The 27,952-nt window shown below is 56.9% G+C and overlaps 11 protein-coding genes across 11 annotated transcripts; 7 read left to right on the top strand and 4 right to left on the bottom strand.

Annotated features, from left to right (window-relative positions):
- Positions 1-1,660: 1,660 nt before the first annotated feature.
- Positions 1,661-5,365, bottom strand: B0T15DRAFT_486164 (mitochondrial phenylalanyl-tRNA synthetase-like protein; the record flags this gene model as incomplete). Its single annotated transcript, XM_062866337.1, has 10 exons — positions 1,661-3,072; positions 3,149-3,308; positions 3,406-3,475; positions 3,630-4,010; positions 4,077-4,475; positions 4,531-4,619; positions 4,739-5,023; positions 5,087-5,127; positions 5,240-5,286; positions 5,343-5,365. 10 exons carry the CDS (start codon positions 5,363-5,365, stop codon positions 1,661-1,663), a joined length of 2,907 nt encoding a protein of 968 aa, XP_062720392.1.
- A 736-nt stretch (positions 5,366-6,101) lies between these two features.
- B0T15DRAFT_537068 (mitochondrial carrier domain-containing protein) lies at positions 6,102-7,283 on the top strand. The gene is made up of 2 exons (XM_062869594.1): positions 6,102-6,979; positions 7,070-7,283. The coding sequence occupies exons 1-2, from the start codon at positions 6,279-6,281 to the stop codon at positions 7,149-7,151; spliced, it is 783 nt and encodes a 260-aa protein (XP_062720391.1). The 5' UTR covers positions 6,102-6,278; the 3' UTR covers positions 7,152-7,283.
- Position 7,284: 1 nt separating this feature from the next.
- B0T15DRAFT_437142 (DNA-directed RNA polymerase) lies at positions 7,285-8,905 on the bottom strand. Its single transcript, XM_062865844.1, has 3 exons — positions 8,726-8,905; positions 8,089-8,654; positions 7,285-8,032 (listed from the first exon to the last, which is right to left on the bottom strand). Exons 1-3 carry the CDS (start codon positions 8,789-8,791, stop codon positions 7,648-7,650), a joined length of 1,017 nt encoding a protein of 338 aa, XP_062720390.1. The 5' UTR covers positions 8,792-8,905; the 3' UTR covers positions 7,285-7,647.
- A 285-nt stretch (positions 8,906-9,190) lies between these two features.
- Positions 9,191-10,002, top strand: B0T15DRAFT_399701 (GrpE-domain-containing protein; the record flags this gene model as incomplete). Its single annotated transcript, XM_062865024.1, has 2 exons — positions 9,191-9,478; positions 9,547-10,002. 2 exons carry the CDS (start codon positions 9,191-9,193, stop codon positions 10,000-10,002), a joined length of 744 nt encoding a protein of 247 aa, XP_062720389.1.
- A 1,316-nt stretch (positions 10,003-11,318) lies between these two features.
- Positions 11,319-12,297, bottom strand: B0T15DRAFT_400296 (Alpha/Beta hydrolase protein; the record flags this gene model as incomplete). The annotated part of the gene is made up of 2 exons (XM_062865052.1): positions 11,319-11,492; positions 11,569-12,297. 2 exons carry the CDS (start codon positions 12,295-12,297, stop codon positions 11,319-11,321), a joined length of 903 nt encoding a protein of 300 aa, XP_062720388.1.
- A 1,659-nt stretch (positions 12,298-13,956) lies between these two features.
- On the top strand, positions 13,957-15,944 carry B0T15DRAFT_418800 (uncharacterized protein). The gene is made up of 2 exons (XM_062865516.1): positions 13,957-14,793; positions 14,884-15,944. Exons 1-2 carry the CDS (start codon positions 14,132-14,134, stop codon positions 15,509-15,511), a joined length of 1,290 nt encoding a protein of 429 aa, XP_062720387.1. The 5' UTR covers positions 13,957-14,131; the 3' UTR covers positions 15,512-15,944.
- A 65-nt stretch (positions 15,945-16,009) lies between these two features.
- Positions 16,010-20,060, bottom strand: B0T15DRAFT_537059 (replication factor RFC1 C terminal domain-containing protein). Its single transcript, XM_062869593.1, has 5 exons — positions 19,750-20,060; positions 19,644-19,689; positions 18,963-19,524; positions 16,850-18,915; positions 16,010-16,788 (listed from the first exon to the last, which is right to left on the bottom strand). The coding sequence occupies exons 1-5, from the start codon at positions 19,847-19,849 to the stop codon at positions 16,458-16,460; spliced, it is 3,105 nt and encodes a 1,034-aa protein (XP_062720386.1). The 5' UTR covers positions 19,850-20,060; the 3' UTR covers positions 16,010-16,457.
- Positions 20,061-20,217: 157 nt separating this feature from the next.
- On the top strand, positions 20,218-21,469 carry B0T15DRAFT_568383 (ribosomal protein L10e/L16). Its single transcript, XM_062870761.1, has 2 exons — positions 20,218-20,707; positions 20,773-21,469. Exons 1-2 carry the CDS (start codon positions 20,270-20,272, stop codon positions 21,118-21,120), a joined length of 786 nt encoding a protein of 261 aa, XP_062720385.1. The 5' UTR covers positions 20,218-20,269; the 3' UTR covers positions 21,121-21,469.
- An 80-nt stretch (positions 21,470-21,549) lies between these two features.
- Positions 21,550-23,105, top strand: B0T15DRAFT_537056 (P-loop containing nucleoside triphosphate hydrolase protein). The gene is made up of 3 exons (XM_062869592.1): positions 21,550-21,694; positions 21,743-22,365; positions 22,424-23,105. Exons 1-3 carry the CDS (start codon positions 21,608-21,610, stop codon positions 22,770-22,772), a joined length of 1,059 nt encoding a protein of 352 aa, XP_062720384.1. The 5' UTR covers positions 21,550-21,607; the 3' UTR covers positions 22,773-23,105.
- Positions 23,106-23,332: 227 nt separating this feature from the next.
- On the top strand, positions 23,333-24,910 carry B0T15DRAFT_537052 (ER lumen protein retaining receptor-domain-containing protein). The gene is made up of 4 exons (XM_062869591.1): positions 23,333-23,625; positions 23,706-23,764; positions 23,826-23,892; positions 23,967-24,910. The coding sequence occupies exons 1-4, from the start codon at positions 23,598-23,600 to the stop codon at positions 24,461-24,463; spliced, it is 651 nt and encodes a 216-aa protein (XP_062720383.1). The 5' UTR covers positions 23,333-23,597; the 3' UTR covers positions 24,464-24,910.
- A 930-nt stretch (positions 24,911-25,840) lies between these two features.
- B0T15DRAFT_495054 (uncharacterized protein) lies at positions 25,841-27,549 on the top strand (the record flags this gene model as incomplete). Its single annotated transcript, XM_062867078.1, has 2 exons — positions 25,841-26,572; positions 26,635-27,549. 2 exons carry the CDS (start codon positions 25,841-25,843, stop codon positions 27,547-27,549), a joined length of 1,647 nt encoding a protein of 548 aa, XP_062720382.1.
- Positions 27,550-27,952: the final 403 nt, after the last annotated feature.

The following is a 27,952-nucleotide window of genomic DNA, read 5'->3' as shown; positions in this document are numbered from 1 at the left end:
CAAGACACCCGGAAAACTGTTGAGATACGGCAGCACCGGCCCGCCTGGGGCTTGAGCGGGCTATGGCTTCCATGGCAGACCTTGCGCGTTCAATTTGCCTCTTTCATTGCAAAGCCTCCCTCAAAAATTCCTGATCCCAGTTCATTGGCGGCTGGCTTTCTCGAGAGTTCTCGATGGTCGAAACATCCCAGCGCTTCTTGCCACGGCTTTCGTACACTCCAACCACACCGTTTGCAAGTGGAGCAGCGGAAGGATGTGATGTGGAACCGGCCGGCAACAAACGGGCGAATCTCCGTTTGCGAAGTCAAAGAGTGCGCTGGACGCGATTGGCCCAAACCTCCTTCCGTCGTGGACTGCCAAGGGCTGTCGCATCCTCTCCCACGACTGCACAGCCTCATTGCACCAAGCCGTTGGGAAGACAAGAAACAAGTCCACGAGCACGCCGGCCTCCAACTGCCACATGCTGAATCCGGCACCCCGTCTCGGACTTCATCAGCCTCGCGTTCTTCATGGCCTTCGCCAGTGGCCGAGGCTCTCAGAAATGGGTTGAAGGCGGCGCATCGTGGTCCCAACCGTCGTGACTCCTCAGGTGAGCAGGGCACTTGTGTTGGTGTCCACCTGAGTTATGGCTCGTTGCTCAGCCATCTCACGCCGCCACCATATTGGCGAAATCTAGAAGGTCATACTCGGGACGATTTGAATGCAGAAAGCAGCCCGCTGACCCGAGCACGCCGAGGGGGAGAGAAACGCTGAAGACCTGCCGCATCAGGAAGCAGGAGGAACACAATCAAACCAACGAGACTTGGCCAGTCTAACACATGCATGTTACCCATGTTGAGTAAACAGGTTACCAGAGTAGGTAGGACTCTTTTCATCTGAGTGATAAAAGCGTGGAATCCGACAAGCTGTCGCGTTAAGCTCGACCGAATCTCACCAACTGTCAGCGGCGAATGCTCAAAACTGGCGACGAGGCACAGCATGGTCATCCTTACCCGGCACCACGCTGGACGAGCCACGCAATATGCGGAATGAAAGAAATGTCTCCTGAGCATTCATAAGCTCTGCCCTCAACGGCTTGACGAGTTGCGCCAGCACCACCAAGGAACAGAGAGAGACACCTGCGCCGCTGCCACGTAGGCACGAGAACCCAAAAGCCATCACGACCTCTCTGCCGAGAAGTCCGCCAAGTGAACCCATCTGATAAAAGAACAATCTAACATGGCAGACTGACCTCTGCTCATCCAAGAGCCGAACCCCTCACGCATGGCTCCACAGCTTTTGCACTGCCCTCCGCGTGCATTGATGAATTACCGACTTTGGAGAGGGCGGTCTGGAGCGGAGCTTCGAAGTCTTACGTTGCCGTCTATCCGCCTGCCTATCTTTTCAGTGGTGTATACTATGGTACAATATAAGTACAGCCCCCGACATGCGGACGGCGGGAGAGACATCCCGGTCCCGTAACCCCGTGAGGCGGATGGTGAGGGTCAAAAGCCAGAGGAAAAAGACAGAGGAGGGGAAAGCCGTCACCAGCGTCTTGACCAATTCGTGGCTGAGCAGGATGATTGTCAGGCGAGACGGACCAAGAACCTCTGCCCAGACAGAGAGGTAAGGGAGGAACGCCGACCCAAGACAAAGCAGCCGTAGCAAATCCGCCTGCGAACTACCTAATCTCCACCCCCAGCCTCTCCACCAGCGCGCCCACCACCCGCTCATGCATCTCGTTCGTCTCGGCATTGGTCAACGTCTTCTCCAAGCTCCGGTAGTTGATGCGGTAGCACATACTCCTCCGGCCCGTCTTGGGATGCATGAACTCATCCACGAGCCTGATGTCCTCCACACAGTCCCCGGCCACATCGCGCACGACCTCCATGAGGTCGTTGGCGTGCCAGTCCGCCGCGCCCATGCCTTTCCTGTCGTTCCCGCCCGCCGCCGACGTGCCGCGCAGCCAGAACGACACGTCCTTGTAGCAGGCCGGGTGCTTGCTGAACGGCACAAACGGCTTGAGCCTGGCAAGGTCGTCCTCGACGCCGCGGAACTGGCTCAGAAAGCGCTCGTCGCGCGACCAGAAGAGCCGAATGTCCGGGATCTGGAACAGCAGCATGGCGATGCGCTCCAGCCCGATGCCGAAGGCCCAGCCGATCTGTGAGGGCGACCCGGCGTTGATGTGCAGCTCCTGCTTGCTCACGCCGCAGCCCAGCACCTCGAGCCAGTCGCCTTGGTAGAAGACTTCGAGTTCCCAGGACGGCGAGGTGAAGGGGAAGTAGGCCTCTACCCAGCGGACGCGGAGGGGTTCGGTTTCTTCTTGTTGTTGTCTTTGTTGTTGCTCGGAAGAGGGGACCGCGGCCTGTTTTCCGGCGGCGGCTGCGGTGGCAGCTTTGGCGCGGGAGAAGATCTCGTTGACCATTAGTTCGAGGGAGTGTTTTAGGTGGGCTGCGACGGCGGCCGCTTCTTCGGGCGTATGGTGCTCGGCCTGGAGGGGGTTCCGTTCCGGGTGGAACGGCGGGTTGGGGTCTTCGACGCGCACATTGTGCTTTGGAAGTCGGGCTAGATCCTCGCGGATCGCTGCAGCCAGGTCACCGTTGGGGACTTTGGTCCTGTCCCACACCCGAGCGCCCTCCATCTGGTGGAAGACGGGGTAGTGGCTGCGGTCGACTTCATCGCGGCGGTAAACATCGGCGCTGATCAGGTAGCCGCCGCTTTCGCGGGCTCGGAATATCTCCGCCTCATGTGCGCTTGTGTGTGTCCGTAGCAGCGTGTCCTTGTTGATGTAGTATGTGTCGGAACGAGCGCGGCCCGGGTGGTCCGGGGGAAAGCCGAGCGAGTCAAAGTTCTCGTAGGTTGACACCACTGGGTCGAATTCATTGTAGTACTTGTAGGTAGGTCCCGGAAAGACAGATTCCACGATCTTCCGGGTGATCGCTACTGGGTGGTCTTTCTGGAGGTGCAGTTTTCGCGAGGTCAAATTGAGGACGGTAGAGGAAACATTGAACCACGCATCAGTCGTGTACGCCTTGCCGTTGATCTCAACGGTCCTGGGAGTTGTGGTGCCGGTTGAAGGCGAAGGTGTAGAGTCTTCTCGACCATCCCATCAGCAAAGTCGCACTGGTCGTAGGGCAAATCTGTGTATGCCTTCTCCTGCATTGCTAACCTGAAGAGTACGCTGCTCGCCAGCAACGTTGAACCGGCACGCTGCTTAGTCGGCTGCCTTGGCGTAGGAACAGCGTCACACTAGAGTGCCCTCCAGCACGCTGCCAGACGGCGCCCGCAAGGCACCGTGGCCCGATCATGCTGAAGTTTGGATTGCGGCTCTTTGGAGGCCTGATCTGTGTGGGGATTTGAGAACAGCCGGGCCGGTGATCGCTGCTGGAGGGAGCTCGAGAAAATCCAGTGGGTCCGTTGAGCGACAGGGGTCAGTCTGCATGATGACATCGCCAATTGGCTGTCTTCCGGAGATTCATTATTGGTCAACCAATGGCTCGGGAACCATAAAGGGGTTCTCAGCTCTTCCAGATTCTGGGCTGCGCCGGCTTCAGACGGGCACTCAAATATGCAAATCATGAGAGCCTCAAGTCACAGCGGTATTTCTTTTTCATTGGATATTTCTTATTTTACATCCAGAAGCAGTTCACTTGCTGAGCGGCTCGCCATCCTTGATCTTCTGGAGGCCGTACTTCTCCAGGCGGATGGCTTGGATAGCGATGAAACCGGTGGTGTCCATGGGCGAGAAGGTGTCGAGGGAATCCATGGAAGCGTCCTCCTGTGAGTACAGGTTGCTAGCATCGCTCGAGCGGCCCAGGACGTATGCGGCGCCCTTGTAGACCGACATGCGGACCTGGCCGCTAACGTTCCTCTGGGAGAAGATAATCGAATTCTCGAGGAACTCGCGCTCGGGACTGAAGTACATGCCATTGTAGAGGCAGTGCGACCACTCGAGAGTCACGAATTGGTCACGCAGCTTGCGAACCTTGGAGTCCATAACCAAACCCTCAAGATCGAGGTGAGCAAGGCGGCTGCAGCATGTCAGCATCTAGCTTTAGTAGACTTTGCGTGTCAGCAACGGATCTCTGGTCACTTACGCAATAGTAAGGCCAGGAGTGTCGTAGCAGCCTCTGCTCTTGAGGCCGATGAAGCGGTTTTCCACAATATCGACTCTGCCGACACCGTTATCGTGGCCGATCTTGTTGAGTAGCTTGAACAACTCCACCGAGTCGGTGGCCTCGCCGTCAGGAGTCACCACCTTGACGGGGATACCCTTCTCGAAGTGGATGGTGAAATTGTATGGCTTGTCGGGAGCATCGGTGGGATCGACCGTGCGGGTCCAGAGCTCCTTGGGAGGGGTGTGGTCGGGGTCCTCAAGGACGCCAGCCTCGTATGAGCAGTGGACTAGGTTGTCGTCCATGCTCCACGGCGCCTTGGGGCTAGAGGAGACGGGAATGTTGTTCTCGGCGGCGAACTTGAGGAGATCGGCACGGCCTCTGTGTGCCTAGTCAGCTCCTGATCTTGCCCGGAATTGCCCGGTGAAATGCATACTGGAACTTCTGGATGAACTCGGGCAGCCTCCACGGAGCGATTACTTTCATCGAGGGGTTGCAAGCCTTGAAGGCAAGCTCGAAGCGGACCTGACTGAAGGGCTGTTAGCCTAGATGGACCCTTTTCATGCCCAGCCCGGCTCGACATACTCATTCTATGCGCGGTGTTAGCAGCTTTGTTCCAACATCCTGAATCTGTCATCACTTACGCCCTTGCCAGTGCAGCCGTGGCTGAGGTAGTCGCAGTTGTATTGCTGGGCAACGCGGACCTGAGCCCGTGCGATTACGGGGCGAGCCAGGGAGGTGCCGAGGAGGTAGCGGTCCTCGTAGATAGCGTTGCACTGAATGGCGCGGAAAACGAGCTCCTCGACGAACTCGCGCTGCAGATCCTCAATGACCATCCGCTCGGCGCCCAGTGCAAGGGCCTTCTTTTCGACTGCGGCCCAGTCCTCCTCCTGACCGACATTGGCGAGGAAGCACACAACGGTGTAGCCCTGTTTTACCGGTGTCAATATCCTGAGATAACGCAGAGTGGTGCAGGCAGCATGGGGTCGGACCTCGAGAATGAGCCATTTCAGGATGGTGGAGGTGTCGAGGCCTGGGACGGACGGTCAGTTTCAGCCGAGGTTAATACGGGAGCTTCTGGGGATACAAGAGCCCCAGAACGCTATAAGGGCACCATGACACCATCAAGCATGGCATGGAACTACAAGCGAGAATTGCAAGTGTATAGAAATGCGTACCTCCAGAGTAGGCGCTGGGACGAGTGAAATCAGTCGCGTGCTTCCCCAAGCATTGGCGGGGTACACTTACAGACAAACACGGCCTTTAGACATGTTGAAGATGTTTGAGCTTCACCGCTAGGATGGTTCAGGAGGGCAGTTGTCGGCGCAAGCAGGAAAAGGACGAATGACTCCGCGACGATGGAGGAGGAAGGGAAGTTCTTTAGCTTTCCCGTCTACTCTTCAAGTTAGTCACTAGCTGCCCCACGCCAACTGACCTAACCCCTGGTCTGGCAATGACTCGAAGGCGGTCAAAACTTTTGTTGTTGTCCCTCCCGATATCGCACATCTCCACCGATAACGATAAGAGACAAATCGATGATAACGAGAACCCCTGGTCCCAGAATCTTGGAACAGCCCGCTGACGTCGATCAGACGCACGGCCCATCTGGAGCTTGAAAACGATGCCGGCGGTGCCGAAACAACCGCCGAAAAATGGTTGTAATCGCGGACCTGCTTTTGAGACCCGTTGGATTGGATTCAGGAATTGATTCTTAATTCATTCCCGCCATATTTCTTGGATCTGATAATAACTATTGCAGTTGTGGTAGTTATCCGTTTGTTTTGGAGTCATCGCACTCCTTTATCCTATTAGAAAAACCGGAATGTTCTCATAACGACGTGTTGCTCGGTCACTGCAGCGTACGATGCAGGCAGCCAAGAATGAAGTGCGACCGCCGGCGACCACAACCGCCATGCAGGACCGGGCGGTTGCACCGCCGACTAAGCCGCGGCCAGTACACTACCCGTTTTGGTTCGGGGGCAGCGCAAGCAGCTTGGCCGCCTGCGTCACCCATCCTCTTGACCTAGGTAAGTAGTAGCCTCTACCCAATGATGAAGCCCCCAATCCAGTCGCGCCCGCTGACCGATGGGCATAGTCAAGGTACCGAAACGCCCCCCATGCCGTGTTATGCCGTGATAATTGACGGCCTCAATCCAGGTCCGCCTCCAGACCCACAGCGGCGACATGCCCAAGACAATGAGCGGCACTTTCGTGCACATCGTCAAGCACAACGGCGTGCGCGGGCTATACAATGGCCTCTCTGCCTCCCTGCTGCGCCAAATCACCTACTCCACGACCCGCTTCGGCATCTACGAAGAACTCAAGTCGCGCTTCACCTCTAAGAAGGATGACCCGGCGACGGGCAAGCCCAAGCCACCGTCGCTCGCCCTCCTGATAGCGATGGCCTCAACATCCGGGTTCATAGGCGGCATCGCCGGCAACGCGGCCGACGTTCTCAACGTGCGCATGCAGCACGACGCGGCGCTACCCGCGGCCGAACGGCGCAACTACGCGCACGCGCTGGACGGGCTCGTGCGCATGGTCCGCGAGGAAGGGGTCGGCAGCGTGTTCCGCGGCGTGTGGCCCAACAGCGCGCGGGCGGCGGCCATGACGGCGAGCCAGCTGGCGAGCTACGACGTGTTCAAGCGCACGCTGCTGCGGCTGACGCCCATGCAGGACAACCTGGCGACACACTTCAGCGCGAGCTTTCTCGCCGGCGTGGTCGCGGCCACGGTGACGAGCCCGATCGACGTCATCAAGACGCGGGTCATGTCCGCGACGGGCGGCAACCATGGGGTGGTCGGGGTGCTGAGAGAGGTGTATGCCAAAGAGGGGATGCGGTGGATGTTCAAGGGCTGGGTGCCTAGTTTTCTGCGGCTAGGGCCGTAAGTCCTACTCCTTTTCTCTTTGTCTTCATCGTGACGTGGCCTCTTCTCACGTGGTTGTGTCAAGAAGATGCTAACATAATCCTGCAGACAAACAATCTGTACATTCCTCTTTTTAGAATCTCATCGCAAGTTGTACAGGAAGATGAAGGGCATAGAGGATCCGGTATGAATGAACTGAAAGAGCCACTTGAATATGGGGGGATGGCGGGATAGAAGTCATAGAGTACATAGAGCTCTTAGAGGGGAGCGCTATACCATGTACATACGGGCATATGGGCACGCGAGGCGTTTGTTTTAGACATCTGTAATTGCATTAGCAGGCATTGGTGCCTGACAAAAGGGCCCCTTGGCCGGCCCGTCTATCTATCTCTCCTCTCACCCATTTCCTTGAGTGCTACTACTAGCTTTTCCTGTATTCCCGTGCTATTAAATTACAGACCATGCAAAATACACACGAACTTTTGTCGCCTTGGACACCTGTAGAACCAATTTCTCCCATGAAATGATGCGAAAATCCCTGCCCCTTCCCTTGCCAGAACGCCTGCTGGTATCTCCAAATATAGAACATATTATGAGTGCAGCCTGCTATCCAGATGTCCCCCTAAAAAACCGGCGACTGCACGCACGGGGCACCGGTCGCGCGAGAGCGACATGGCCACCAAGACTCATGACCAGCTGCTCTGGCCCCCGCCATACGGCGTTGTCCCATATGGTGTCGTACCGCCAGCGCCGCCCCACGAGCTCTGGTTACCCCCGTTTCCGAACGGCGTCGTGTACCCGCCAAACCCGTCGGCGCCCGTAGCGTATTCTGGGCTGCGGGGACCGCCGTAGTCGCCGTTCATGCCGTCGCCGCCGTCGCCTTCGCTGAGCTCGTGGATCAGGCCGGCAAGTTTCTGCTGGATGACCTTGATCCCTTCGCTGACGATCACGTCGGGTGGCAAGCTTCCGGCGCTTTCTACATTGAAGTAGAATCGGTTGGGAACGGCGTCATAGTCGAATGGCTCGCCTTCTTGGGGTGGTTCCTCCCACTCGGCATACTCGCTTGGTGGCCTAGGGGCATATGGTTAGCGAGAGTTAGAAAGAGGTCTGGACGGAGTGAGGCTCACCATTCCGCTTTCGCATCCTGTTCGTACCAGAGGTCGATGTGATGAAGCTTGTTGTGTGGGTCGTACTCAAAGCCGATGGCCGCCGAGGGCGCCCACTTCGCATGCTCCTTCGCAATACCCTTCTTTGCGATGCACACAAGCTTGACCTCCTGGCCTGGCCGGAGCTTAAGGATGAGCGGGCCGAGGCCGTCGGGGTCCGAGATGATGGGGTTGCCGAGAACCGAGTTGATGCGCTCGCTCGTCGGCACGAGGTCACGCGCGAACACATGCATGTTTTCGTCACCGGTGCACTTTGCGTGTAAAGTAAGGGTAACCGTGCATCGCTCGCAGGTGCTATCGCAATCGCAATCGCGCGAGAAAAACATGGAGTCGACACCCTCGGAGTTTAGTGGAATGAGGCCTAGGCGGTGTGCTACGAACTCGTCGGCGAGCACCGAGCTGTTCTCTTCGATCTCCACAAGATCGATCGCCAACGTCGGAATCTCCGCGAGCATCACGCGCCGCAGGGAGTTTGCAAACGATATGTCTGCATTCGCTAGCTGGTACTTGACGCGTACCGAGTCCGCCTGGATAACATGGACGCGGTTAGAAGACTGCGCGCTTCATCTCAGAACAGAAGCCGGTGGCGACAACATACTTGGGAGATTTTGACGACTGGGCCCATGGCCTCGGCATCGTCCATCACCATAGGATCGTAATCCATCTTTAATATTCTGTATTTGGTATTCCGGTTCTCGACTGCGATATCGGGCGTTGCGCGCGGCAAGATGGTGATGCTTCTGAAGGTTGCCGCTTGGAGAATGCGTGGTTGAGGTTTCGCTGCAACCTTTCTGTGCAGCATGGAGCTTAAGTAACAGAAGGCAAGGATCTGCACGAGCCACACCCCGCGATGCAGCTAGCCGATTCAAGTTAGCTTTGATTGCCACTCAAGCAAGCTGTGGCGGCCCGTCGATGATCCGCCTGCAAGCGGCGGAGTGGGTCCTCTGTGGAAGCTGGCTTGATGACGACCCCCATAAAATTCTTGAGCCAAACCGCACGCGACTCGGGAGGTCATTGAAGCGGAAGTCATAAGAGAGATCCAGATTTCCAGATCATCCGAACCATGTTACGACAAACAATCTCAGCCACATCCAGAGCCCTGCGCTCGACCGTCAGACCCGGCACACAAAGGCCAACCATCACCCTCGTCCAATCCTACCAGAGGCCGCTGGCGGCAGCACGAGCACTAGTGCCGCGGACAAGATGGTACAGCTCTGAGGCGGATGCAAGCAAGGCCGAGGAGTCAAAGAACAACGGCGAGGAGGCAAAAAAGCAGGGTGAGGAGGAGAGCCCGGAAGCGACGTTCAAAAAGCAGCTCGAGGCCAAGGATGCCGAAATCCGGGACTTGAAGGTAGGCGCCTGTCTCTGCCCTTTTCCGCCCTCCTCGCAGGCCACAAGCTAATATGTCCCGCGCTCCAGGACCGGTACCTCCGTTCTGTCGCCGACTTCCGCAACCTGCAGGACAGGACAGCGCGCGACATGAAAGCGGCGCGGGACTTTGCGATTCAGCGGTTCGCGCAGGACCTGGTCGAGTCGGTCGACAACTTCGACCGGGCCCTGAGCATGGTGCCCGAGGAGAAGCTCAAGACGCCGGTGGAAGGGCAGGAGAAGGCGGAGCACCAGCAAGACCTGGTCAACCTGTACGAGGGCCTGAAGATGACCGAGACGATCCTGCTGCAAACGCTCAAGAAGCACGGCCTCGAGCGCTTCGACCCCAGCGGCCTGGTGTTCAATCCCAACGAGCACGAGGCCACCTTCATGACGCCCATGCCGGACAAGGAGCACAACACCGTGTTCCACGTGCAGCAGAAGGGCTTCAAGCTCAACGGGCGCGTCCTGCGGCCGGCCAAGGTCGGCGTTGTCAAGAACAATTAAGGGGGTAAACCTCGTTGCTCTCCTCTCCAACCCCCCCCGCCGCGTGTTTCAAACCATGGGATTTGAGTCTATTCTCTTCCCTTTGTACTACTACTGTTAATTGTTGGATTCGATCGCACGCGCTGATGTGTCTTGAGCTTGGCGCTGCGAGGCATCTCTCCTCTTTATTTCGGGTCTCATGTATAATGCTCCTCTCATGATGTCGGTTCATACCATTCAAGCATACGGAATGCGGTCGCAAAAAAAAAGGATAGATGACGGGTTGATGTTGGGCGAGTGGGATAGAGGCTGGGGCGCAGACAGTCGCGCAGCTTTGTACACATATCACTGGGATGGGTTGCTGCCCAACTGGCTGGCCGACTGATGACAATGAAGAATCTCATATGCCCGCATACTTATTTCAGTTCGGGGTATCTTCGGAACCAGAGCAGAACGTTTTGTGGTCCATCACAGACGATTGGGTCCTCACTCTGTTGTCTCCATGAAAGTGGTACCAACAAGACAGGCGTTGCTTATTTTATTAGCCTGCATCAGTTGCGAGTACAGTCACCCGTCGAAGGCATCAATGACCGCCACAGACGGTATTGCACATGCATATGCTCTCGTTAAAGTAAGGTCCTTATTAGAGGGGTTTGTGCCAATGGTACGGCAATGGCTACGATGGGCACGATAGCCTAACCCTTACATTCTAATGAACTACTAGTAGGCTCTCCTTACCTTGCTTATCTTCTTTCTTTTCTTTGAGTCGCCCTCTTCTCTCTCCTTTTTTTCTTCCTCTCTCGCCTTTCCTCCCTTCTTTTAATCTTCGTGTTCCTTTCTCTAAGCTCAGTCAGAAGATATCATGATGTATGTACGCCTCCTCGTTGCGAATGCCGTTGCCAACGCCAAGTGGCTGATCTCCGAGACGTCCAGGGCTTGTGGGCTTATTTTAGGCAGGTCTACCACATAGTCACTGCGTCCAGCATCTACGTTACCTACCTAGGTATACCTCGACCAGGCCATCTTTGGGGCTGTTTACGTTACTCATTTCTTTACTTCCCATACGGGCTTTCCCCATGCGATTCAAGGGAGGCGCTAATAAGGGCCGAGGTGCAGGTCAAGCAGGACATCGGCTCTGCTTGACTCGTAAAGTTGGTTTTACAGGGATTACTCGCAATGCAAAGGAGATACACACAGGCAGACCCAAGGCTCAATGGAGGCCAAGGAAGCGGACAGTCGACACGACACAGATGAGCGAATATCACACTGGATGTTGTTTTATTAGGTGAGCGACGGGGCCTGCCCAGCGTCTTCTATCATAGCATACTCGCAGCATTTCACTTGTACTTATTGACCATCTGCAGCAAGGCAGACCCGACCTCCTCCGGGCTGGTTGCGTTGAGATAGTGGCCGCCTCCCTCGACCAGCGTGAGAGTGGCCTCCTTGGCCGAAGTGAAGAGCTTGATGTGCTCGGCGGGCAGCGACGTGCCAAACGGCGCATCTTCGGTTCCCTAAAGGGAGAGTTAGACAACACTCCTGACACACCAACAAAACTTTATATAAACTAAGGTAAGTTAGTTCACATACCTGGAGCCAGTACACGGGACAAGTGATATCCCGCACCCTGCGCACGAGGCCGTCCCGGTCCAGCAGGCAGGCCAGCGCCATCTTAAGCTTCCTCCGGCCCTCGTCCCCCCGGTACACGTCCCTGAGCGTGTCGGTCCAGAACTGCACCAGCTCGGGCGTGCCCTTGGACCCGAACCCGAGCGTGGCGACCATGCCGCACCACACGTCGTCGACGACAAAGTCGGGCGTGGGGCCCGTCGTGCTGCACCACTTGTCGTAGAAGGGCGCCAGCAGCGTCTTGGGATCCCAGCACCCGTGCTTGGCCCGCGACTCTGCCGACTCGTAGTCCATCGACGTGCCCAGCAGCAGCAGGCCGCGTATCCTCTGCGGCGCGAGCAGCGCCATGCGCGCCACGATCCAGCCGCCCTGGCTGGTGCCCAGCGCGAAGGCCCGGTCGATGCCCAGCTTGTCCATGACCTGCAGCGCCATGGCCGCCGAGTCCCAGTAGGTGAAGTGCTCGGCGGGATGGCAGCTGGTGGCGCCGTGGCCGAGCGGCTCGATGGCCAGCAGGTTGACCGCGTCGGTCAGTGTCTTGTCGGCGAACTGCGTCTTGTACAGCGACACGGTCGTGCACATGGAGTTGATGAGCACGCAGGTCGGCTTGGCCGGGTCGTACTGCCCGCCCGAGAGGGCGTATCCGGCCCTGATGCCGCCCAGATGGGGCACCTCGATGGTGGTTGTGGCTGCCATCGTCTCCTCCGGTGTTGTTCTCGTGTGTGACGGTGTGATACTGCTGGGTAAGCTGACTCAAGGCTGACTTATTAGATGATATGACCGTTGATCGACAGTTTGACAGCACGATGGTGGAGGACGGGGAGAGAGGATGTTGAAGCTACTGGCTTGGCTGCGGAGATGTAGTTGCAGACACTGCAGAGACACAGTCCGTAGAGGCAGTTGCTGGCAAGGACTCCCCGACTCCCCTCTCGAGCCCCCTTTCCCACCCTCAAGTGTCTCCATGTCTGCCCGGCCTCAGCCGACGCGCGCATGAATTCAAAGCGCTTCAAAGCAGCGGCCCACAGACAGGTGGATATCTGCCGCCGGGAGGTTGGACTATGAGCACCCCGAGACTCCGCCATGTAACTTCCCTAGGCTTAGTTTGGGACGGACTTCGCTTAACGTAACTCGGCACGGACTTCGATCGGCGTCGTTCATATTGATGTCCCTCCCCTTCGGCTCCACCCCGGGCCCGTTTTGCCTTTTGTCCGCGACAGTTGACTGGACGGAGGAGAGTCGCTGCTTGGTGGTGCCAAGGGTTAGGGCGGAGGCTGTCCGGCGTCCGCTTTCAGCCCCGCATTCTTTTGCATTGGCCGGCCGGCCTCCACGCCCGGAACGGGTCCAGTGTTCATTTGTCATGGTATCCGACTGCCATCGTAAGGGCAGACCAACTTTTTTATTTTTTTTTTTTTTTTTTGTTTTGGCTGGCTAGGGGTGGCGGGAAGATGGAAGGTACTGTGTAAGAACAGAAAAGTTCATTCCACCAACTTTTACAATGGAGCTCGGGTCCTTCCGATCCACTTGCAGATGAACTGCCGTGGAGTCGTAGCGTCCCGGCCGAGTGGAACCGAGCTGGACCGGGGATCCCGGTCCTGCCACACACCCTCCTAGCCGAAGCACACCATCAAACCGACGTCTTGTGCCCCCTGACTCCATAAGGGTGCTCTGACCGGACAAAATTGCCAGATGTTCCCCAGCTCCGACCTTTCGATAGGACTCCGGCGTCTCCAGCTCTGAAGTGACTAGTTAACGGACCCTGATTGCAGAAACAGCGAATGGGACCGCAACGGCCGAATTCCGTACCTACTCGAAGGGGTCTCTTTGTCTCCCCATACGCGTAGGTAACCACACGATGCGATATCTCGGATTGCCAAAAGGATGGTCAAGTGCAAAAGGCGTTGCTCAGAGTAGTGTATCTACAAGTAACTACCGTATAACTCTCGACGAGACTGCTCACTCGTACAAAATCAAGTCAAGCAACGGCTGCGGCGCCGCTTCCAACGTCACCCAGGGGATCCGCATGCTTTTTGATCCTTCTCGAGGGCGATCGGCGATGAACCAGACGCAGCCGAGCTGCAGCTTCTGCGAGGTCTTGCTACCTCACGACGCGACATACACTAAGAGCTCTTCCTAAGCTTCTGCAAAGCGCTGCAAATGATGACTTTCTCTCCGGATTACTCCCCCACGTGCCCCCCTATTTCGTGCCTCTTGTGCCCGAACCGCAACGATGGGGTCCACCCGCCCGTGGTGGCGACTGGCGAGATACCACAACTAGTTAACAGGGTGTCGAAAAATAGAATAGCAAAGAAAATAGCTTAAGCCCAAGACAGAGCTCTGTATGTAAATCAACCCCATGGATGTCCGTTGTTCCGTGGCCGTCGAAGGTCTGCGAAGCGTGAAGTCTCTTCTTATTACTATCCGTAGCCCATCTGCTCGCTCGCGGCTCCCGTCGTGAGACTTTTTTTTCGAGCTTTTTTTCTTTTCTTTTTCTCTCTCTCTCTCCCTTCCATGCTCTCTCCCTCACGCCGCCATGGCCTCCTCGGCGCTCCCCGGAATCCCGGGCTACGACCCTGATAACCTGCAGCCGTGGACGGTGGCCGTCGTGGTGTCGGTGACGGGCCTGAGCGTGGTGACGGTCATCCTGCGGCTCGTCAGCCGGCACGTCAAGGCGCACCAGCTCTGGTGGGACGACTACATGATCATCTTCTCGCAGCTGTGGAACTTCCTCGTGGTCGGCTTCATCTTCGCCATGTACGCGTCCGGCATGGGCATCCACGCGGACAAGGTGCCATTCGACCAGATCGTCATGACGGCCAAGTACCTGGTCGTGGCCGAGATCCTCTACGTCTATAACCTCGTCTGGACCAAGATCAGCATCCTGCTCATGTACTACCGCATCTTCCGCTTCCCCTTCTTCAAGAAGATGGCCTACGGCATCGGCGGCTTCGTCATCGCCTGGGTCATCACCATCATGTTCCTCTTCATCTTCATCTGCGTGCCCGTCGAGAAGCTGTGGTACACCGACCTGCCCGGCCACTGCATCGACCAGGTCGGCACGTGGATTGCCAACGCCGCCTCCACCATCGCCACGGATGTGGCCATCCTCGTCATGCCCATCCCCCAGGTGTGGAAGCTGCAGCTGCGGAAGGCACAGAAGATCGGTGTGACCATTGCCTTCTGTCTAGGTTTCTTGTGAGTGAGCACAACAACAAAACATCATTTTTCTTCCCCTCTTTCTCCCCATAATCATAAAGCTGATTCCCGTACGTCGTGTCTACCCAGCGTCGTCTTCGCCTCCGCCTACCGCTTCCGGGTACTCTTCACCTACAGTGCCGCCGACCCGACCTACACGCTGGCGCCGACGGTCGGCTGGACGGCCATCGAGATGTCGGCGGGCATCATCTCGGCCAACCTGCCAACCATCGGCCCCGTCATGGCCATGGCGGGGCGCAAGCTCGGCATCCGGGGCTCTCTACTCAGCTCGTCCGGCACCGCCGCCCGCGGCACCGGCAACGGCACCTCCACCAACGCCAGCAAGCTCCATCTCTCATCTGCCAACCACCACAAGGCAACCAACTCCCGCTCCGAAGGGGGCGGCCTCCCGGGCCAGAAGCCCACCAAGAAGGGCAGCGTGGGCACCTTCTACCGCCTGTCGGACGACAACATCCTGGACGGTAGCAGCCGTGGCAGCCCCAACGGCTCGGGTGAGACTGCGGTGGTAGTGGTGGGTGGTGGTGGTAATACCGACGCACGCCTGCGGCCGGATCACGATCATCACTCGTATGCCTATACCGTCACGGGCGGTGGTGGGGGGAAGAAGAAGGGCGATGGCGACTCGTCGCTTAGCGGGGATGAGATTCCCTTACATGGTATCAGGGTGCATACCGACTTTAAGCAGGTGGCGGACTAGATGGCGGGTTTTTTTTGTGAAGCAACGGGGGGGAATCGAAAAAAAAGGGGGTTGCGTGGGTGTTTTGTTGTCGGGGTGTAATGTGATATTTTTAAAAGAAAGGAAAGTAGAATAGCGCGTTGGGAGGTATCTGTCGGACAGTCAGCCAGTCAGGGGCGCGGGCATGGAAACAGTCATGGCTATCTCGCGCCGTGAGGGGTATTTCGATTTGTTATAAGATAGCGATACTATTTGTATGTATTGTACACATGTACCACCGCGACGAGATATGATTCTCTGTCGGAGCAGGCCGCAGTTGTGGCTTTGGGTTCGCCCTCGGGAAGGGGATACCCCAAGCTAAGGAGATGCGATGCAATCGCTGGAAGAAAAGGGGGAGGGATGAGGGGGGATATACAAAAGGACTTCCTATCTAATAGTTAGGTGTTGAGGTAGCAATAGTAAACACTTCGTATGAACTAAAGGATTTAGTTTGGTTATATTTAAGTATATTTGATATGATATAGTACTATCGGACCGAGCCTTATAGTCCCAAAAGACCCTCTCTCCTTTTCAAGTAGCCAGATGCGTTCTTCACGCGGCATGCGACTTTCCAGCTTAGTCGCCCGTCAAAAACGCGATAAGGGGATTCATAACCTCTCATCAAGTAGGGCGTATTGTACCTCGGTAGGGTCAAGTTCACGGAAGTCCTGATGTGCCTTGGGATAGGACGGAACGCTCAATCCGTCACCTGGGAGGGAGTAAGGAGGAGCTTCAAGTGGTTGGAATGACACCAACTATTTTCATTGATGATCACTCGCGACTCCCGGCTAAGGCAATCTGATGCGACGCCTTCTAATAATGGGAGTACTTAGCCCCTTGAATATAGTATGCTAATAGGTTGCAGCCGCCCAAGTTAGTCAATATACGCGCCAGCCCAAAAATGGAGAGATGGAGAGTATATCCCCAACTACGTTTTCTTTGCCCTGCCCCGGCCCCGGATGGCCCCCTTGCCCTTGGCCTTCGCCGGCTTGTCACCGTCGTCAACATCGTCGTCCTCCTCATCAGCCTTGGCCGTTTTCTTGGCGGCCGTCTTCTTCTTAGCCTTGGGCTGCTTGATGTACTTGTCTCCCTTGAGGTCGAGCTCCTCGTCCACATCGGCGTCAGCAGGCTCGACAACATCGTTCTCGTCTTCCTCCTCAAGCGCATCCTCAATGTCTGGCACATCCTTGCTGAGCTTCGGCGGCGCTATCACGCTGCTCGCCTTCATGAACGGCACCGGATGAGATGCGGCATTGTACCTAGGAAGACGTATTAGCTTTGCTATGCTCATCGGCGCCCTCACATCGCTGCATAACTTACATTCGAGTAAAAGTCGCCTTGGTCTGTGTTTCGAGGTTGACCGTCTCCTCCGACTGGGGCCCCACTCCGAGTTCCTTGATCGAATCAAAGTCCTCGCGAGTGAGGTAATAGCTGTCCATGAGATCGATGACATCCGGCACCGCCTCCTTGCCCTCAATCTCCAGCCGCTTGATCAGCTGGTGCCAGAGGAGAGGCAGATACTGCTGTCTGACTTCGTTGTGGTCGCCAGACGATTTGAGACGCATGTGCGAGTGGATCTCGCGCACAAAGCGGTTCAGCTTGCCGTACTTGCTATTGTTGCCGAGCCAAGTTGTAAACGTCGGCTGTTCTGTAAACGCACCGGCGATGAAGCTCGACGGCCTCACGGTGCTGAAGACGGCGTGCGTGGGCATCAAGCTCCAGTGCTGCTGCGGCCCATGTATCATGCGGTCGACCAGGTCTCCGTCGCTGATACTTTCAGCCGCCTGGTCAACCAGCTCCAGATACTTGAGATTCAGCTCCCTGGGGTGGTAGCCCTTCCCGTGCAGAACCGCCGGCTTTGACCGCAGATAGTTCTCCTGGATCATCAAAAAGCTGAACTCGTGGTCGTGGAAGTAGAGCTCAATCTTGTCGTTCAGCGTCGACTTGCTCGCCGGGCTGAAGAGGCCGCCCCCGATCATCTTCTGGCAGATATCCCAGGGCTTCAGCACGACGTTCTTCTCCCAGGCCTTGGTCATTGCCTTGCTCTGGTCGTAGTCCATCGTCGACTGGTCTAGCTTGGCGGTCGACAGCATGTTGATGATTTGCCGGATGTCCTTTCCACTGCCCTCAATAAGTGCGTTGACCACCGGCGGTGGCATTTTCATGCCTTCTCTGTGGCAGATGGTCATGATTCTCGACCGGATCTGGTCTACAGTGGGCCGCTGGAACTTGATGTCAAAAGCGACGTGGTCGAAAGGCTTCATCTTGGGCAGTCTGCGCTCGTTGCAGATCAAGATGAGAGGAACGTCGGTCTTCTTGCAGAACTTGGCAAGCGCGCCAACACCGCCCCGGTCACCTGCTGACATGCCGTCGACCTCGTCCATGATAAGGACGATCTTCTTCTTGGAGGCGTCGACCTTCTTGCCATCGCCTGCAAAATAGCCGAGCAGCGACGTATTGTTCATCACATCGCTGACCCCGTCCTCCACAAGCTTCTTGCTCCGCGTGTCACTCGCGTTGCTCTCGATGACATCGTACCCTTCCAGCTTGGCAGCCAGGTGCGCTGCTGTGGTCTTCCCAATGCCCGGCGGTCCCGAGATGATGACCGCGCGATATCCGCCCATTCCATCCGCACCCCTCTTCTGGAAGTCATACTTGCGAGATTTGGGCCAGTTGCGGAGCCACGACTGGATACGTTCCACCTGTGCCTTGTTCCCGCAGATCTGGCTGAGTTGGGTGGGAGCATATTTGCTTGTCCACAGCTGGGAGAGGACCTGAGACGGTAACGGAGCAGGAGCAGGCCCACCACGGGCAGCGGCGGCTCTCTTGGCAGCCTTCTCCGCTTCCGCCTTCCGGGCTTGCTCCTCCTTCTCCATGCGAGCGGCTTCCTCGCGGGCTTTCCTCTCTTCCTCCTGCTGCTTTTGCTTGGCCTTCTCCGCACCAAGACCGCTGCCGCCATGAGCTGGCATGGTCTTGATGAGGTAGAAAAGGCCCTCCTCATCGATAGTCTTGATCCCATGTTCCTTGATCTTCCTGAGCTTGCTGGGGCCGGCATCGTCACCAAGAACAACAAAGTCCGTCTTGCCGCTTGGGGCGCCGGTAACCTTGCCACCGTACCGTTTGACAAGGGCTTGCGCCTCCTCTCGGCCGATTGTCTTCAGGAGGCCCGTGAAGACGAATGTCTTCCCCGTTAGACAGTTCTCCGCGCCTTCTGGGATTTCCGCAGCGCCAGCCATGGGAGGCGGCCCAGTGTTGCCGCCCGCAGCGGCAGCCTTTCGCCAGTCAAACTTGGCGTCGGGGTCTTTTGGCGGAGCTTCAGGCGCCTCGACCGTAGGGACGCTGTCAAGGATGGCCTTGATATCGTCGGGCTCGGCCGGGGCCTCCTTCTTGGTCCTGGGGGGCGGGGTTTGGCCGCCTTCTTCGCAGGCTTGACATCCTCTTCGCCCTCCTCCTCGCTATCTGACGCGGGTGATTTGCGCTTTTTGCTCGGTGCAGGTTTCTTGCCGACTCCCCTCGCGGGCTTGGTATCCTCGTCAGATTCGGCCTGGACGGGCTTGCTGGCCCGGGAAGCCACTCGCTTAGGCTTAGGGAGCAGCTCTTCATCACTATCTTCTTCGACATACTCGTCGTTCTTCCTCTTGTTGCGTCCCTTGATGTCGGCAGTAAAGACGTCGTCCCCGGCATCCTCATCATCATCTAGGAATGCATCGTCATCATCCCGGTCGTGCTGCTTGTATGCGGTGACGGGCTTCTTTTTGGGGCCATTTTGCGTCGTCTTGGCCGGTTCTGGGGCCGGCTTCGGTGCAGCAGGCTTGGTCCTTGGGCTCACACGGAGCTCGGGTCCGGGGGTTGCACGTGTCTTGGATACGGCCTTGGGCGTAGCTGGAGTAGTCTCAGACTTCGGTTTGGACGATGCAAAATACTTCGCAGCAGTCGTCTCTTCCCCTTTTACCTCGGCCGGCGCACTGAACATGGTCAGTGACACAGGCTGTGTACTAGTAGAGCGCTGGACTTACGGCGCCTTCTTCCGCGGGGTGGTTCTGGTTGGCTTCTTGGTCCTAGCAGACTGTTAGAGGTTCGGTATAATCAGGACAGAGCCATTGTGCGGGCCTACTCGACAACTTCATCCTCGTCACTGTCCTCAATGACCTTGCGCCCTTCTTGAGCCGTGTTAGGAGATAGGTCAAGAGCCGTATGATGCAAGATCTGGGGGCACGCACTACCACGGGGCTTTTTCGCTGCCTCAGCTTCTTTCTTGGGTGCAGGCTTTGGAGGCGGCGCGCTGCCCTTGGCACTGAAGAAATTCCGAATGTCAGGCATGGCGGCGGCGAGAACGACGAATTGTTGATCAAGCGTTTAGTAGGTTGTAGTTCTAGCTTTAGGGGGAGATTGTGACCCCAAAGTAACCTTTCTTTGAAGTCTGCAACCTCCCTCGTTCCGGACTGGCGTTGAGGTCCAGGCAGGCTACGGGTGCCTGGATTGCTGGTCGTGAGACTTCGGATCGCTGACGCGCGATGTCATTGGAAAGGCGACGCGGGTTTCGTCTTAATCAATTCTTGGCACCCAGCGGAGACGCGCCAAAACGTGACATGCTGCATTAACTAGCACACATTTGAGCCTAGCGCATACCCGAAATTTACCCGGCGTTCGCAAGTCGGGTTTGTCCGGGGTCTTTTTCGGCGCTGGAACCACAACTCGTCGAGACCCATCAAGACCGCCCAGCCAGCCAATTCGACCGCCATGAGGCCAACCGCTTCATCGGCGCTCCTCGGTGCCTTCCAGGCACTCAGGATATCGCCCGCAACACCCGTCCGAGCTTCCCTCCCTTCGACTGCCGCTTCCCGTTGTTCGCCGCCGACCACATCCGCCAGTGCATCCCAACATGTCAGGTTATTCTCGGTGACGGCGGTCCGGGCGGGAACATGGCTGGAGCCGGACCTCCCGCGCAAGAAGAAGATGATGAAGGGGCGGCCCAGAGTGCCTACGGGGGGTTCAACCAAGGGTACGACGGTCGTCTGGGGCGATTATGGTCTGCGCATGTGCGACCACCACCGCCGAGTCAGCGCTGCCCAGCTCAAGCTCGCCGAGGACACCATTAAGCAGCGCCTCCGTGGCGAGAAGTACCGGCTGTATAAGAGGGTTGCTTGCAACGTTGGTGTGTTCGTCAGCGGCAACGAGGTGAGATTACAGGATACAAGCTGCGGACGTGATATGGCAGCTGGGCTAACTGGTTTGGCGCAAAGATGAGAATGGGTAAAGGCAAGGGCTCTTTCGATCATTGGGCAGCCAGGATTGCTGTCAACCAGATCGTTTTCGAGATTAGGGGGTTGCTGCACGAGCAAGTCATCCGGGATGCCTTCCGGCTTGCGGGCAACAAGCTGCCAGGTACTGCCTCTCTTGCTGCAGTAGTTGGCCAAGATGCTGACTGGTACATAGGACAATGGGAATTCGTGAGAAAGGGCGATCCGCCTGTTGTGGGAATCACGAAGCTGGACGGAATCACATTGGAGGACCTAAAGAAGCCGTGGAAGAAGCTCCCAGCACCAGAAGCCCCTGCCTCGACGCCGTCTAGCTCAGCGCCTCCTTCATAGGGAGCAGTGCTGATGTTGACACCTTCATTGTCTAATATGTAGACTAACATACTATCGATCGGCTGGAAGGTGAGCTCTCCCGTGTCTTGTTATGGCGCTGTCTATAAAGCTATGGCGAGAGAGTCGGGTGAGCTTGGTCTCAACCAAGCCATCGTCCGGCAGTTCAGATGTCGAATCGGGCAGCATACGATGGGTGGCCTGTCTGGTCTGAGGACGTATTGATGCATTCTCCGCATTCTATTGTGAACCACGAGGAATAAGAGAAGAAAATGGAACGAGAACAAGAAGGAAAACAAAATGCCATAAACAACAGAAATAAGCCTTGATATGAGAGCACATGAGACCCCTGTCGGCGATGTGGCCCGTGCACGCCCGCGCTTAATTGATTTTGGGCGAGGTCCATGCAATCGCGTCACTCAGACGCGTCTTCTCGGTTCCTGTCTTCAAGTCATAAACTAAACATACTCGCAGCAAACGCACCACCACAATGGCATTAATTGTGGACAAGCACCGTCCCAGATCTCTGGATGCACTCACATATCACGAGGAGCTCTCCGAGCGACTGCGCTCATTAGTATGGCTGACTCGTGAACCTTCAAGGCTGCTGCTAACGCTGATGCAGGCGCAAAGCGGCGACTTCCCCCACCTCCTCGTGTATGGCCCATCGGGTGCCGGCAAAAAGACGCGGATTGTTGCGACCTTAAAAGAACTATATGGACCAGGCGTCGAGAAGATCAAGATCGATGCTCGCGTCTTCCAGACAAGCAGCAATCGCAAGCTCGAGTTCAACATCGTCGCCTCCGTCTACCACCTCGAAATCACCCCTTCAGATGTGGGCAACTACGACAGAGTGGTGATCCAAGATCTCCTCAAAGAGGTGGCACAAACACAGCAGGTCGACCAGGCGGCGAAGCAGAAATTCAAGGTCGTGGTCATCAACGAGGCGGACCACCTCTCGCGGGATGCCCAGGCTGCCCTGCGTCGGACGATGGAGAAGTATTCGCCCAACCTCCGCTTGATTCTCCTCGCCAATTCCACAGCGAATATCATCGCGCCTATCCGGTCACGCACGCTACTCGTGCGGGTTGCGGCGCCGACACACGAACAAATATGCGACGTGCTCGCCTCGTCGGCAAAGAAGGAGGGCTGGCCTGTGGTGCAGGGCCTACACCGGAGGATTGCCGTGGAGAGCGGGCGGAATCTGCGCAAGGCGTTGTTGATGTTTGAGGCGGTACACGCACAGAAGTGAGCGCAGCTGCCGTACACAGTAATCGCTCAGCCGTGGTGCTAACTTGTGTGCCAGTGAGAAAGTGACAGATAGCACACCCATACCGCCGCCAGACTGGGAGGCGCTCATTGGCCAGATCGCCAAGGAGATCATGGAGGAGCACACGCCAGCCCGGATTCTGCAGGTCCGGTCCAAACTCTACGATCTCTTAACCCACTGCATACCAGCAACGACAATCTTGCGGACGCTCACTTTCAAGCTGATCCCTCTGATCGATGATGCTCTCAAGGCAGATGTCGTCAAGTGGGCTGCATTCTTCGAACACCGAATCAAGACTGGGACGAAGGTCATATTCCACCTGGAGGCATTCGTGGCTAAGTTTATGAGGATATTTGAGATGTATCTTCTGAGCATGGACATGTGAGGTTGACCATGCGTTACCGGGACAGGCTGGGCGTTCCGGATGGGTCTTTGGAGGCGACAGAAGTCAGCCACAATGAACAAACTAGGTGCTACCACTTGCCCAGCTGCACAAGGCAGATTTTCGGGATCTCAGCTGGCGTTAGAGCCCCAAACCAATACCCCATCCAGTTGGGGCATCATTGCAGGCTACTACCACGGCAGTAATAATTCACAACTTCACGCTGTCTGTGTTGAAGGATGCCGCTCGCCCCGTCTACTCCTATTGAGGGGGGCCTCGAAAGTTCTGCTTTCCGCCTCAGTTACCTTCTCATAATCTTATTTCATATCTCCCTCGTGTTCTATCAAACTTGAAGTGATTTAGCTGTGGGTTTCTGCTCTCCCCTTCTAGACCGTACCCTAACCCTAATCAGCCTCGATCAGCTGTAGCCACCAGCATGCATTCAAACTGTAGCAACGATTGGCCTGCCGGCGCCTTGTGGGTCACTGCTTGGCTGCTTGCAGCTTGCAGACTGGCTTGCATCACTGCGACTGCCGTGCCGTGGACAAGGATCAGCAATTCCTCGAGCCGAAACGCGTTCGTGTCCTTTTTGAGGAAGCAACACCAGCTTTGTTGGAAGCTGTTCCGCGGCGCAGTTCTTGCTTGGTACACCACACCCAACATCCAGGTCCCCGGCGACGACCACCCGCCCAGTCAACGGTAGCAATTGCCAGCTCTGGCTGCTTTGAGACCGGACAGTAGGTGATGCTGCACTAGCAGCTTCGACCCTGCGATATAGGAAAAAGGCCATATTTCCTCGGTTGAACGGGCGGGGATACAACTCTCAAAATGCCCCTCAACCTCTTTCGAGTAGCCGGTATGGGTGCCCCTGGAGGACAACAGAGATGCGGGGTTTCGCGAAGGAGGGATCGGACTGACATGCGTCAACTGCCATAGGGGACTTTTCCCATCTGGCGTCAATCTTCATTCTGCTGCACAAAATTGTACAGCTCAAGGTGCGCTCGACCATTGCCGTCCCGAGGCCGGTCCATGGCAGATAAACTGATAGTCGCGCAGAGCTGCTCAGGCATCTCGTTCAAATCGCAGGTCCTGTACCTCATGGTCTATGTCACACGATATCTCGGTATGCGCCCTTGCCCTCCTCGCCAACCCGTGCCACTAGCTAGCAACGGCGAAACTAACAGTCTTTCCCTCAAGACCTGCCCTGGACCCATTCCCCTTACAACTTCATCTTCAAGGTCCTCTTCATCTCGTCGCAATGCTACATCATTTACCTGATGGCGCGCGAGTACCGCCCGACCAACGACCCGAACCTCGACACGTTCCGGGTGGAGTACCTGCTGGCGTTCGCGGGCGTGCTCGCCCTCTTGTTCCCCGTCAAGTATACGGTGCTCGAGGTCTTCTGGGCCTTCTCGATCTGGCTCGAGAGCGTCGCCATCCTCCCCCAGCTGTTCATGCTGCAGCGCACGGGCGAGGCCGAGGTCATCACGGCCCACTACCTGTTCGCGCTGGGCACGTACCGCGCGCTCTACATCCCCAACTGGATCTACCGCTATGTGACCGAGGGGCCGAGCAAGCTGGACACCATTGCTGTGGTGGCCGGCGTGCTGCAGACGGTGCTGTATAGCGACTTCTTTTGGATCTATTACACGAAAGTGGTCATCAGGGGCGAGAAATTCAAGTTGCCTGTCTAAATTTAGAGGGCAGTGGTTTTGGGAAGCTGCGGGAATCGCTATTGTTGTAGTTCAAGGGAGAGGGAGGAGGCCGGGAATGCTCAGGATGAGGCGGGCGGCTATGAAATCAATTCCCCTGCGCTTGTCTGTTCAGGGGTCCGTTGCTGGGTGTGGGGTGAGGAAATGTGTGATGAACAACATGGGTGGATGGGATGTTTGGGTCGGCGGCACCAGGCTGGTCTGGACTGAGGCGGGTTGAAAGGGCAACAACACGGTTCGCAGTCAGAACTGGGCTGTGAGAGGGGGAAAATGATAGGAGGTGCATGTGTCTGGCGTTTCGGAGATACTGGTATTCTTCAGTCGAACTTGGAGGGGTCGGGTAGGCGTGTTGGAACATCTCCAATGTATATAGACATACCAACTTCTGTGAAAAAAATGGATGGACGGCTTTTTTGGTACCTGGCATATGGCTTCGGATGCACTGGCTGCCGGCAAAAGTGAGTTGAGTGGTCTTCCATTTGTTACACCTCGGACCCTTGCCCGAGGTTCTGCTGTGTAGTATTTGAAGCAGAAAGGAGTGTGGATCTGACACGAAAGACAGCTGCGAAGAGGGACAGAACCAGAAATCTTTTCAACTGGGTAGCCGTCTGAACAAAGCTGAGAGGATCTGGAAAGCATAAACGCCGCTAGTCTGAAGTTGAGCGACGATAATGCACCCCCCGCGTCCATTCGGTCTCAGAACCCCGGCCGACCGAATCAAGGTGTGACGGGGCGGTCCGTGCGCTCCGGGGCAAGCGGGCTCCGGTGCGATCTGCAACCAGGCTCCGGGGACCGGGGTGCTCTTTCCTTCGCTCAAACTGGTCTCTCGCTTTCCCAAGCATCTCCGCCGTCACCTGTCACGGTTCACGAGACTCACGACCCTGGAGGGCACTGAATTTTGCAGGACGGGGCTGTTGCTTCGGTTCGCGCGTCACAGGATGTGCCCTAACTAGGCTTTTGTGGCATGGCCTAAGGGGAGGCCACGTCCTGATCTTCCCGTCCCCTTACGCCAATATTTGACATCTATCGCTGCTCGGTTGCAAGCTATTTCCGGGATGGATGAAGGTCAGCCATGTAGGCCGGATCAACTCTAGACGACCGGGAAAGACAGGTCGGGAAAAGTACGATGCAAACACTTGCGCATTTTATCCTCCCGCTGCCCGCCTCGGTTTGTTTCTGACGTCCCCTCTTGCTTCACTTTCCTCCCGTTTTGGCTAATTCGCCATCCACACCCTCCCCCCTTCTGGCTGAAAGGATGATCGCCAGACCTGCCGCTGCTCTTGCTGCTCTGCTTCGATTTTGCCGCTGGCGGTGATACCTGTTGCTTTGATTCGCCTGCTTTTTTGTACTTGCCATATGATGGGCAAGAAGCCGTGCATATTTGCGCGCCTTTCTCTTCTGTTTTTGATATGCTCAAGCTGTGCTTGGGTGGGCAATGGAGCGGCTGCACACAAGCTATGGACGGGCCCGGTTGAGCGGAGGGGACAGGTCGGAGGAGCGGCAGGGGCCGAACCGGCATGGAGAAGGATAGCCGGTGAAGCGGATGACCTTTATCCCCCGTCGCCGTCCGCCGAGCCGGCCCACGCCGCCCGGGACGGGTGCCGGGCCATGATCACGCCCGCCCCTTCGCTTCTCGGTCGGCAGGACCAGGGACAGATCCAAGCGCTCAGCAACCAGCTACAACAACTCAGCGAACAATCCCGGTCCGTCAGCCAGTCGAGCCAACAGCTGAGCCAGTCACTCCAGCAAGCGACACAGCAGCTCAGTCAGACCCAGCAGTCCCTGGCAAGTGCCCGACTGCAGCAGAGCGCGGCCGAGTCGGCATCGCGGTCCATGTCACAAGCATCGGCAGATGCGTCACGGCGCGCGGAGGAGGCCAGCGCGAGCGCCGATCGTGCCATCTCCCAAGTGATGCAATCGGCCTCGCAGAGCGCTAGCCGTGCGCTATCCAGCAACATGGCAAGCATCACCAGCTCGATGGGCGCCAGCTTCTCGAGTGCGCTCAGGCTGGCCAGCCAGAGCGTATCAGATGCGATGAGGTCGGCTGCAAGCGTGGCACAGAAGGCGCAGGCGGACGCGACGGCGCTTAGGGTAGGTCTGATCCGGAATCTAGTTGTCAGTTGATCATATAAGATTTGCTCACCCAGCCCCAGAACGAAGCCAACAGCCAAATCCAGCAGGCCCAGGGGGCGGCGCTCACGGTAACGCAGACCGCTCTTGCGGTGGTTGGAGGCATCATCGGATCCTCACTGCTGACCGGCGTCGGATTCGTCCTCGTCCTCCGTCACCGCCGCAGGAAGCGCCGGCAGCAGCGCAATGATGGTCCTAACGCAAACACCGGATACCCACAGCTTTCCAGCACCTCCAACAAGGCCTATTCGGTCGCATCCCTCAAGAAAGGCTACGCCGTCACGAGCGACGACGACGGAAGCAGTAGCACCTATAGCACCGACGAGGACAACAACGGGTTCAAGTTTCCGGTGGGCACTAGCAACAACGACATCCAGCGACCATTACCGGCAAGAGTCAACACAATAACAATACCACCACGGAAGAAGCCCGGTTCCTGCGTAGGCGTGGGCTACGCAGTCAGCTATTACAGCCCGCGCACCAACCAAAGACATCCGTCGTTCCATCTGGGCAACCCGCCCCCTCCCCGTGCCGCAGACACAGGCACAGACACGGGGGCAGGCGCAGGTGGAGGGAAATTCGCTCTGTTTCCCTCGCGAACAGTCGCCAGTACTATGGATGCTGGGAATAATCTCGGAAATGCCACCAGCACCAGCACCAGCACCGGCACCAGCGCTGGTGAAGATAGTTCCTCCCCTCCCGGACCAGAGAAAGAGTCGTCGTCAGCTAGCGGGACCCGGGTGGGGCAATTGGGGGAGGGCAGGGAACCCAGGGTGGTGTCAAATGGGGCAGCGACGCCGACGCCGACGCCGACGCTGGAGAGGTGGATGAGGGATGGGACGAGCGTCAGCCCGTTTTCGACGCTGAAGCGCGCCCCTCCTGGGCCGCCAACAGGGTCTGGGCTGTCCGGGTTGCTGGGTGGTGGAAGGAGGTGGTGAATGGGATGGGCATGGGATGCGTGGCCGCAGGAACGGGATGTGGGCGGGATGCGGAGATCACCCAACTGCTAGGTAGTGTGTCGCGGTCTTTCCTCGATCGGATCTCAAACATCTACTGGAGGAGAAATACGGATAGTTTGAACGATTGTGGTAGGAGGATCGGGTCGCATGCTACGTGCGTAATAATCTTCTATACCGCGTTTTGTTTTGACTTGTAACTTCGTGGCGGTACTATACTACTACATAACTCTATACTGTTCCCTACGGCCCGTTTGCTATGAACGTGACATTGATCCTAGTGGAACTTATAAGAGCAAGCATTCTTGGCGAGGACTGGCCCGGCTTGGCGTAGTCTCTTGGCATCTTAGATTCATCTTTACTAGTACTAGTAACATACAGTCTT

Source organism: Chaetomium strumarium (assembly GCF_033439665.1).
Source record: "Chaetomium strumarium strain CBS 333.67 chromosome Unknown B0T15scaffold_5, whole genome shotgun sequence".
NCBI lineage: Eukaryota > Fungi > Ascomycota > Sordariomycetes > Sordariales > Chaetomiaceae > Chaetomium > Chaetomium strumarium.
The sequence above is the reverse complement of the archived record's forward strand: the minus strand, read 5'-3'. Positions and strand labels throughout refer to the sequence as shown.